At 42.0% G+C, this 11363-nt stretch overlaps 1 protein-coding gene across 1 annotated transcript; it reads left to right on the top strand.

The window, feature by feature from the left end:
• Positions 1-2102: 2102 nt before the first annotated feature.
• Positions 2103-10701, top strand: LOC141998803 (cell surface glycoprotein CD200 receptor 1-B-like). The gene is made up of 6 exons (XM_074971785.1): positions 2103-2270; positions 3626-3940; positions 4846-5097; positions 6936-7052; positions 8440-8486; positions 10009-10701. The coding sequence occupies exons 1-6, from the start codon at positions 2204-2206 to the stop codon at positions 10099-10101; spliced, it is 891 nt and encodes a 296-aa protein (XP_074827886.1). The 5' UTR covers positions 2103-2203; the 3' UTR covers positions 10102-10701.
• The last annotated feature ends 662 nt before the right edge of the window (positions 10702-11363 follow it).

Here is an 11363-nt window from a genome sequence, read left to right as displayed (position 1 = left end):
CAGTTTATACCATCTGAGGCTTTGACCTACTGTGTGTGTGCTGTTATACTGATTGTTTAGTACAAAGAGACTGTATCCTAAGCTGTTCTCTTTCCTCCATACCCCAAACTAAAGAGTGCGCTTACATTTAAATGCAAGGGTGATCATTCTCAGTACACACAGATTGCCCAGAAGAAAAGCTCTGTTGTAACATATTTGTGTTGCATCAATATCACTGTTTTTGTTTCAAACTGTGAAAGTAATTCATACATTCACATACTAATAATATACTTACAAATGTATCAATATTATGAATAAACATTTCTATGCATCATAACTGCATGGTGCCCTACACAGATGATAAAAAACATGGTCCCTGCAACAAAGAATTTACACTGTTTTTGCCTTGATCTTGCAAATAATGATGCCCACTTGTATAGTTATGCTCAGTGTCCCACTGATGTCATACGCACAGATGCAACTATTTGCAGGATCGAGTGCTAAATTAGACAACTGTAGGCCATGAAGTTAAACAAAGGATAGGGAATGGGATGAGGGTTAAAACAGAAAATGAGTCATTGTGAGTGAATCATAAAAGTTTGATCATTTTAAAATAAAGACTTCTCATTCTAAGAGAAGCACTTGCAGCTTTTAAGATTCTCTCACCTAAGTGGCTGAAGCAGCACACATGTGTGATTCTGGAAGTAAGGTAAACAGACTGCTCCGTAATGCTGTGCTTAAACATTTGTCGTTGTATTGCAAAACAAAAGGTCTTTTCAGAGCAAACACAAATCCACTTGTTAGTTGTTAGTTTATTGCAGTAGTGCCTGGAAGCCACAGTAGGACAGGGTCCATATTGATCAATGCTTCACAAAAACACACTAAGCCACAGTACCTGCTATAATGAGCTAATAGGCTAAGGCCTTGATCCTGCAATGACTCTGTATAGGCACAGCAGTGCAACCCTCAGGAGCCCCATCAATTTTTAACAAGCTATACAGTGGTGTGTTCCCACATAATCAGTTGCAGGATTGGGACCTAAACGGAAGTGATGCTGTCAATAGGATGCTCCATAAGTCTGAAAACTGGGACCCAAAGCATACATATATAATCCAGGACCATGTAGAACATACCAAGTCTTCCATTTAAAAATTAGTTATAGTTTTTGCATTGAGATATCACAGATATCGCCAGTTTCCTTAACAACAAAAATTATGCTCAGCCGCAGCTAAAAGGATTTTCTTCAAAATTCTCCTCTGCAAAACACATGCTTCTTGGCTGAAAATCTGTACTGAAAATTCTCATGTAGCAGGTCATCTTTTAATGAAATTTTAAGCACCTGAAAATAGCACATTTGAATGAAAGCACCATCTCATTCTTAATGATCAGTACTTCAACATTTGCTTTAATGCAGTCAATAACTTGCAAAAGTAATTTCTTTAAAACAAAAGTCTCTTTATTTGCTTGTGGAATATCATGCGTTATGTGATATGTTACTAAATAGCATTAAATGCACCATGCCTTATTTCTCTGAAGAAAATAGGAAATAAACAAGACCTCATTTAAAAGGTTCTGATCATTTGCAGCAAACTGCTGTCCATTCTGTTCTATTATGGAAATGGCAGCACTCTTACAGAAATTAAAAAGAAGGAGGGCTTACAGCCATTCCCAGGGTTATTCTCATTAATGAATGTAGGTGCCCTATCAATTGATGGAAGATTAGATCCTGAATATTCTTATACATACATTTGCCTCAGTTTTCAAAATGGGATGCAATGTGTCCAGGTTCTTACAAGCAGAGCACTCTTTGCTGCTGCTTTAGAATATTTGACTGATAAAAAGATCAAATAAAAACACAAAGAGATTTCTATCAGTGAATGGATGCATACTACTATACTAATAAATAAAAAAGTCAGCTGTAGAGAGATTGACATTTATTTGTGAAACAAGTTTCTTCATTTTCATGAACCTTTAGTCAAAGCTGGATATAACTTTTGCTGATATACCTTCTTGAGGGGTCAGAAAAAATATCTGAAATAGCCTGACAAAGGGTCTTTTACAGAACATTTATTTTGAAGGGAAGCCAATGATTTGTTTCATGTTCTAACTTTGCTCTTCTCTCAAAACAGGAAATTATTTGTGGGGACATACATAGTGACCCATTATTCCAAGTCCTCGTCATTACCTTCATTTTGTGCAGTTTCCCTGAATCCCCTCCCAACACATGGCCCAGATGTGGCCAATTCTGGCTGACTTCCTTCTTTTCCTAATTAAAGTGGTTCAAGGGCCAGGTAAGTGTGGAAGATCATTAAATGAATGTAATACCATGAGTTCCAGAGGACTGCTATGTAGTCTCTTCTTTCAACAAACTGTTACTCTAAAATTGACAAGGGGAAACTACTGAATAAAGCAAGTCACAGTACAAACAAAGGAGAGGCCCTACTACAAAAGAAAAATAAACTTCACAGACAGATTTGGCCAAGACAGCAGGAGTAATTCTGCTATTTAATGTGAAAGCAGAAGAGTGACACGAATTAGGATTACAGTACACACAATCTTTCTGCAAACAATTTATGGTCAGTTTCCACAAGAGGTGGAACCGACTTGAAAGTTATTGTACTCAGGAAAACAACCCACATCCCCTCACCTTCCAGCACGATTTAAAAGCAAAGAGGAAATTTTATGATAACAATCCCCATCCCCACTCTTGAGTTTAGATATTCCAAATTAGAAGAGACACCATCTTTGGCAGCGTTTTGATCTGTAACCACTGGTGATAAGGAAAAGTGTCATGACTCAATTCCCACTTGTGGATGGCAGCACAGTTAACATGAAGGCCCCATAGAGTACAATTTAATGCGAATCACCAGGGTTGAAAATTTGTAGTATAGACAGGACTTTTCTGTGTCCCTGTAACTGTACTAATGCTGTGGGCAACCTGGGGTTTTAAAGATTGCTACAAGTGTGTGATTAGGTTCCATCTATATTACAGGTTGTTGGGGTTTTTTTTAGCTGTGTTATAATCAGGTCCTCCAAGGAATTTCCTTCCTTTCTTGAGTGATTCCCTCACCCTACCACTTTCTCAAAGCCCTCTATCAAGGTGAACAAAATTCCTTGGCAGTTGAGGCTTTCATTGTGACTTTAGCCCACCATCATGAATCAATAAAAAGCACCACAAGGCACTGTCTCCCAGGCACACCCAATTCCTGACGACTAGACAAGCAGGAGACTGGGCATGGAAAATAAACACATCTTTTATGTGGCAGCACAGAGCACTAACATAGAGTTGCCAGCCCATTGGATAAATTCTTGAGCAGCAAATAAATGAAAGAAGTTAGTCTCCAACTTCATAGTGTCTTTAAATGGTGACCGAGGCCTAGGATCTGCAGTAGCAAGGTGCTTCCATAGAAGGTGGGACTAATGAGGTCAGTCCTGGAAACTGATGTCACTCTGGCACATCTCAAGTTCTCAGCTAATTTTTAAACCATTTACCATAAATATACAGAGAAGGGTCCAGGATCTGCTGCAGGAAGAGGTTTCAATACAATATGAGAGCAGAGATGTTTGATCCTAATGAAATTAAAACTCCATAAACTATAATGTCAGCTTGAGTGATGTTTTTAATTCCACTTTTCTTCCCATGTAGCTGACAGCACAGTGTCTGCAGTGGTAGGTACCAAGGCTGTGCTGAGATGCCATAACACCTCAGTGTCATCTCTGATTTCAGTAGTATGGAAAATAAGACCAAAGACTGGAAGTCACTGCTTGTTGGCATATAGAGCTGATACCAATAAGACAGACAAAACAAACTGCAATGAGAGGATGACCTGGGAATCTAGTCCTTATCATGACCCTGCCCTTCAGATTCACCCTGTGAGACTTGCTGATGAGGGTAATTACACCTGTGAAATTGCAGCCGGCGATGGGACTTTTTGCCTAGTCTCTGCTCTCACTGTGTTAGGTAAGAAACACCTTGTGTGTCTTGTTTTTTGTGATTGAAATGAGGAAGAGCTCTGTGGAGCTCAAAAGCTTGTCTCTCTCACCAACAGAAGTTGGTCCAATAAAAGATATTACCTCACCCACCTTATCATAATTCATGTCACTTGACTTTTCCTTCTTGGTACTTGCCTCTCAGATAATGGCTAAGCTATTGTCTGTCCCCTGCCTCTTCTTAATCTGAGTTTTTTTCTGTCTGGTCAAGGGCAGAATATGTATTGCTATTGAATAGTTCCATGTGATTCCTTCTTGCCCTGCCCACTTCCCTTTCCTATTGTCAAATTCTGAATTCTTCCCACGTATTCAAAAAAATTCCAGCTGTGATTTTTACCATGCTGTGTTCTCTTCAGTCTGTGTTTTGCTAACAGATAGTCATATCCCTTGTTGTAATAATAGGTTCTAAAGCCAGAAAGAACCACTGTGATCATCTAGTCTGGCTTCCTGTAAAACACAGGCTCTAGAACTCCCCTGAAATAATTCCCGTTTGAACTAGAGTATAGCTTTTAGAAAAGCATCCAACCTTGATTTAAAAATTGCCAGTGATGGAGAATCCCATGCCTTTCCTCTTGCTGCCTCCCCACTGCCATCATTATCATTTTCTTCTGTTTTTGCTGTGATCTTCTTGCACAAAACAATGGGGGTCAAGACTTTCAAAAGCAACTAGTGATTTTCAGGTGTCCAATTTAGGTCTTTTTAAGGTGTCTTGACTTTTCAGAGGGTGGGTGTTCAGCACATTCTGAAAATCCAGCCCCTTAGAAGTGTCTCAGTTTGGGCACCCAAACATCGCTAGTCACTTTTGAAGGCCTTGGTAGGGGAATTTTTTCCTGCTGCAATAAAAAAACCTCAACCGTTTTCCCCCCTCTCCTGCAGTCCCTCCTGCGGTGACTCTGACTTATGATAGCAGCGGGGTTGTTGTGTGCCACGCGTCTGCAGGGAAACCAGCTGCAGAAATCTCATGGGCTCAAGGGAATGGTCGCAGCATAGAGAACAAAACTCATCACACCAATGGAACAGTGACCACACTCAGCAGTTTGTCTATGATCAATAGCACCAATGCTCACGTGACCTGCTTAGTTATCCATCCAGCCATGAACCAGACCCAGACTATAGAACTATCACCCAGTGAGTACCACTTCTCCGTAACTGGTCTCTGTTACTCCATGTACATCTCTACTTTATCAGTTCAGACAAGTGCCAGTGCACATGGTGAGGGCCAAGGAACTTTGTTGAGTTACTTTGATGTGCTACACTGAATGTTAATAGGGGTAAAGCTCTAAAGAAACACTCTATAACAATAGACAAATGATGCATTTCTATACTCAACTTTCTACAGAATGTCTAGAGCATTCTAGAATGAAGCTGTTGTAATGGCCCCTGCAGCTCCCCTGCAGTGCTCACTCTCTCCTCCTTGACTGATGTAGTGAGAGTTTCCCCCTCCTGTTTCAATCACTGGGGACAGCCACAATGTCTCAAGTAGCCACAGATTTGTCACACTGGTTTTAGAAGTGGGATTTGAACCCCAGGTGCTGAATTATATCTAACTATATAGAAAGATCAGCTTAGCACAGCCCTTGTTACTGGCTTAGCCAGGAGACATTTCCTTTGGGCTCATCTGATACAGCTGCTATCTAAGGTCTCAAGGGTTCTTGTCCAATGCTTAAATGTGGCAATGTGTAGGGTGCAGTCCCACAGCAAAGTCAGCCTCCAGACAGAGGTCACCACTAGCTGCTTAGAGTCCAAACCTGGTCTCTGCCAATGAGCTGGGCAGGTGTCCACATTACGAACTCCCAGCACAATGGACACCAGAAGACCCTTTGTCACAAAAGTGTCCTTGGCAGAGCACCCCCTTCAGGAGTTACATGAGGAGCGCAATTGTGCAGGTCAAATTGCCCCCACCCCAGCAGACACTGTGAGATGTATCAGTCTAACAGGGGCCAGCTCTCAGCCCTCCAGCTGAGGCCTTTTGGCTGTTTCAGGGTTCTCAGGGTTCCAGGTAAAACAACAGGACAGTCCACTGTCAGCAAACAAGGTTAAATAAAAGGAAAAGGAAGAAAACATGCAGGCAGCTTTAGTCAGGATATTGGCCCCTCTTACTTCAGAGGGCCTTGGAAATATCACAGTCCAACTCAGAGTTGACTGGTCTCTAGTACAAGTCTGTCTCCTTCCCCTTCTTAGCCCAGGGAATCCATGTCGGCCTTCTGCAAGGGCAGGACTCTGCAGGGTGTCAGACCTCTCTCAACAGCCTGTTCCCTTCCCAGGGTTGCCCCCACCTGAGTGGAGGTCCCTCCTTTTAACTCCTCCTCCAGTCCTGGCAGGATTTGCATGTGTGGAGGGGCAGGGCCACTGCAGCCCCAAGCAGCTCCTTACCCTCATCCTTGCTGGCACGGGGTTTATATACCCTGTCATAGTTATTGTTAGAATGTGACCAAGAGACCAAGAACCAAACAGGACATGAAGACTGAGCTATACTCTCCTTCCCTGAGGACAGTCACTTATCATCAGGGCTGAAGCACAATGGCAGGGTGTGAGGGGAAGCTTGGTCTGGTGTCCCCAGCACTAAATTTACTTGACTAAAGAGAGACACGGTACACTTGGCATTCCACCCACAAGAATGGATCAGGCTAACCCACCTGTAGGGTGATTCCTGAACACAAGGAGAACCACTGTGATTCTGGGGCTTCCTCTGGATTTAACTCTTCCAAAGACACCATATTAGGTGTCCATCTAGTTTTCAGAGGAGCCTGATATAAAATACTGTAATAAACTGGCCAGAGAGGAGTGATTGAGAGTGTGTGTGTGTGTGTGTGTGTGTGTGTGTAAGTATGAGCTCTCTGTCTCATACACCCTAAGAGCAGAGGACGAACTCCCCTCTCCATGGCTTGGGTAAAATCCAATAGTTATGTAATCTGTGGATTTCTCCATCAAGCTTTATAACTTTCATTGTATTGGTATCTTGGCAGAACTTTCTGCAGACATGACACTTTCACCCATACTCCATTATTTCCTGATATGCACCTCTTCGTGTGTCGCTGTTGCAGTTGTTGCTCTGATTTTATATCGGACTTTAAAATGCAGAGGTAAGCCATCTGGAACTTAGTCACTTACTGCTTCATAAGGGGTGGAAATGCCCCAGCATCACATTACTGACTCTGCATGTTTACAAAGAAATATACCTTATCACTGACCTGTTTGGCCAGGTTGGGGTTGAGGGAAAAGCTCAGGGCTCCAGTTACTGACGATGTCCAAGACCTATGGAAATGTGCTAAAGAAATAGTGGTGATTTTTCTACAGAACTTTTAAACCAACCCAAGAATTCCACAGCAGAGGTATAATTCTCTGTTAAATTCTATATGTGTCTGAAAATTTTTATAGAACAGATATTCTTTATTACAAGATGAGGGGTTTTAGAATAATTGAATAGAACCTCTATTGGTTTCATCTGCATTCAATCCTATGGGCTTTGTATTAGGGACTGTGTCCCTGTTTAGATATACAAAAATGTTTCATTACCTCGTGGCTGACTTACCTGGTGGGGGGAAATATCCCTTTATTCTGCCACTGCCAGATGATGGAAGTGCCCCAGTGCTCTTACTAACTGGATGGGAGAAGTGCACCTATGCAATCAGTGATGGTTTTCTCGACCTCTTGTGAATGTTAGAGCTAAGTCTGAGGGTATGTCTATACAACAAAAGCTGGGCATGGGCTAGCCTACCTGAGCTAGCTTCAATCCAGCTAGCACCGGTAACCATAACAGTGAAGACAGTGCCGCACAGGCTTCAGAGCAGGCTACTGAGCTGAGTATGTATCCAAAGTCTGTGCTGGGCTTATGCTTCCTGCACAGCAGTGAAGACAATGTAATTGTAACCCACGTTAGCTGGATTCAAGCTAGCTCAGGCAGGCTAGCCCATGCCCAGCTTTTGCTGTGTAGACATATCCTGAAACAAGGGGGTTTAATATTTCCCCTGTATGTTTTAGAACGGGGCCAAAAGGCCACTGAATTTCACTTTCACATCCTGCCAGGGAGGTGGGTGGATGATCTGCCGTTAGGTGTAGCATCTCTCTCTTCTCTCTACCATTTCCTTGTTATCGAAACTCCTGTGATAATTTCCTCCAGCCCTGGGGGCCAGATGTGAAACTTCTATTTAAGATGGAAGCCTCCACCCAATTAGACCTGTTCAATTCAATATCTGCAAGCTTCTCAGACAGCAGACTTTAACTTTCACATATTCTTACTTCTACTGGAGTGTCTGAACATGTTCTAGAAACGGAAAGTAAAACAATCGCAAACCTGCTGGCAATAAAGGAATTCTAACAGAGACAATACAACTGTCAACTAAGCCAAGGAGTTCAGCTGTGTTGAGATGAAAGTTTTTCAACTAATAGCAGAGGAAGTATAGATTATAACTACAGAGTGTGTGTGTTGTTCCATCAAACCACTTTGATCTGATGATATCTTATTTTCAGCCTCCTGGTTAACTGGATTGGCAGATACTGCCACAGTGCCGAATACAGTAAGTGGAATTTGTTCTTATTTTGGGCTGACACATCCAGTTTCATTTTAACTTACTTGGTCTCACACAGCCCCCATATGTCAATTTCTATGTTTTTGTGTCATTGTCTATGTGGCGATATATTAATGAAAATGTCTGTGACCTGTAGGTTTGTGTCTGGTTTTGTGTTTGTTTAAAATGCACGAAGTAATTGCATAATTGTAGGCAAGGGATGTAATGCAACATCTGCCATAAAAATATCATAAATTATTTATTAGAAAGATAATGCAGTTTTAAGGTTGAGTTTTTGAATGCACTGACTTTCCTGAGATCAGAATTATGGTTCCCATGTCAACCTTAACTCTGCCCTTGTGTATGTAAGCAGTATACTAGAGTCTTTGATTCCACATCGCATTCTGCATGACTAAACGGGTATTGCACATCCATAGCATTTTGTTTTCATCTATAGGTATAGAAAAGCTGCACTTGCTTTCCCTTATGTTGTATTATTTGTCAAGCTGTATTATGTCACATGGGCCACTGCTGTGTGATTGTGTAATGAAAGGCCCCATGGTGATGCACGCATTCTAGGAGAAAGAGGTAAAGTGTTTGTGGGAGCTAGCGCTCTGAACTCTCTGATTTTGTACAGTTAAAATCTAAATATTGACCTTCGCTTTTAAATATAATTTCCTTCAGTACAATTGAAATGCTAGATAGATACAGTATGAAAATACCTACCAAAGGTTTGGCCCCATTGAAGTTACTGAAGAAAACACCCATGGACTTCAGTAAGGTCAGGATCTTAACTCAGGTTTTCACTGTAATTTTGCGGTGGTAGTGATGCCACAGTATCTCTAGACCTTATTGTTTTTTACTCATCATGCTGTCTAGTTTCAACCATCCTTGTTCAGCAACTTTCTCTGTCATCTTATTATCTACACAGCAGCTTCATTACCCACTACAGATTAATAACATTCAGAATTATTATTGCACTTGTGCAGGCTGGCAGGGATATATTAAAAACTATGAAGCCTGTTATGAACAATGAGGAATAGAGGAAGGTAACAAACTGGCTAAACCCTGAGAGGTGAGGAGCAGCTGCTGAGCTTGCAAAGCTCCCTTTGGTCAGTGGGAGTTTCAGGAAGTAAGTCGGTGTTCAGCTCCTCTCAGGACCTGGCATAAAGCGAGTACATTACAAATGAAGAAATATCTCCTTATTCAGGGATGTTTGCATGTGAAAGCAGTGAGGCTACCTATAGAACTAAAGGAAAATCTGGGGGGAGTTTTCTTTCTGTAATAGTCCTATTCCAGGTCTCAGAGAGAGAGAGAGCATTTAAGCAAAATCACCAAATATTATTTGATTACTTCTTAATGGGAACAACAATTCTGCTTAAGCAGATGCCTTTGTGTGATTTTTGTGCTTAGATTTTTTGTTTTGTCTCACTCTTCTGCAGTTTGTTTGCTCCCAGTGCCTTTCAGTAGCAGTGATACACGCTGAATTGCTTCGCTGCCTGTTCCTAGCTGTTGTTTTATCTCCTTCCAGGTTGGTTACTGTTGGGCCGTTACTCTGGAGGTCAATCTGCTGTCCCTGGCATGGGGAAAGCCGCATGCACAGATCCTAACCCAGTGTAGCTAGTACCACTCCCAACTCCCTGGGTCTGATCAGTAGCACAATGGGCTGTGCAGCTTCTCAGACAGCAGTTACTATGAAAGTAAAACAGCGACTTCTGTTCGTTGTAAATTCCGCTTAATGATGGCAGCGACCCATCAGAGCGTCCCAAGCAAGAGAATTTCACCATGTCCCCAGTTATGTTATACTGTTAGTGTCAGCATTTTATAAACAGCTTTGCATGTTGCTGTTGCAAAGTGAAGGAGAGTTATTGTATCTGTGAAAAGATGCCTGCTGGGCTCACCCTGCATTAAAGGTCTGTGCTCTTTACAACAATTCTAGGTGGGTGGAAGGACAATGTCTGAGTAGGAGGTGATTTGGCCCAAACCCCCCAGCAATAGCTACACCACAGTTTCATGTCCTGAGTCATATAGTCTCAGACAAGTGCAAATGTTGCTGTCCTAAACCGTGATATGTGGAAGGGGAACGAGATTACAGGGCCTGAACTGAACAGGTCTCTCATTCTTTCCTGTAATAGGTTGGTAATTTACGACATGGTGGTGGTGGTGGTTGTTGGTATTCTCATAGTATGTAAGCAGGGGGGCTGGAACAACTTGTGTAGTGGAAGTGCTGAGAGCCATTGAACCAAACAAACCCTGTATATATGATGGAAACCACTTCAAGTCAGGGGGTGCGGCAGCGCCCCTAGTTCCAACACTTATGTGTGTAGGAGTCTGAGTCATGGACCAGGTCCTCACGAAGCTGCTGTATTTCTCTCCACCCTCAAGCGTCACCATCTCTGCCCCATCTCTTCATTCAGAGTAAATTGTGATGGAACTTCACATGTCATTGTCCTGATTTCATCCATTTCTCTTTGGTCTGTATTTGGGATGTTGTATAAAAATCTGCTTAATGTATTGATTTTTCTTTGTATTGCAGACTGGGAATAACCTCAAACTCACATCCAGGCCTGGGACAGTTAACACAACTAACTCTTCCACCGTGGAAAGTATCTATCAGAATTACAGTTTACAGAACATACATAAAAAGGTTAATTCTCTTAAAACATAAAGGCAAAGAGTCTAGTCCTAGCTCAGCTATTTTCTGTATCAAGAATATCTAACACATCCTGGGACTATTCTGAAATGGGGCTAAAAGTCCTGCAGCACACACATATACCTGCTCCAAAAATTCTGTCCTTTCTGTCAGGAAGACTTGGCTTTGATCCACCTATTGCAGATTCCTCTCTGAGTTGCTGAATTACTTTTCTGTGGTTGGCCTTCATAAAT

The sequence above is a fragment of the Natator depressus genome, chromosome 1, assembly GCF_965152275.1.
Source record: "Natator depressus isolate rNatDep1 chromosome 1, rNatDep2.hap1, whole genome shotgun sequence".
Lineage (NCBI taxonomy): Eukaryota > Metazoa > Chordata > Testudines > Cheloniidae > Natator > Natator depressus.
Note: the sequence above shows the minus strand (reverse complement) of the source record. Positions and strands in the feature narration are given on the sequence as shown.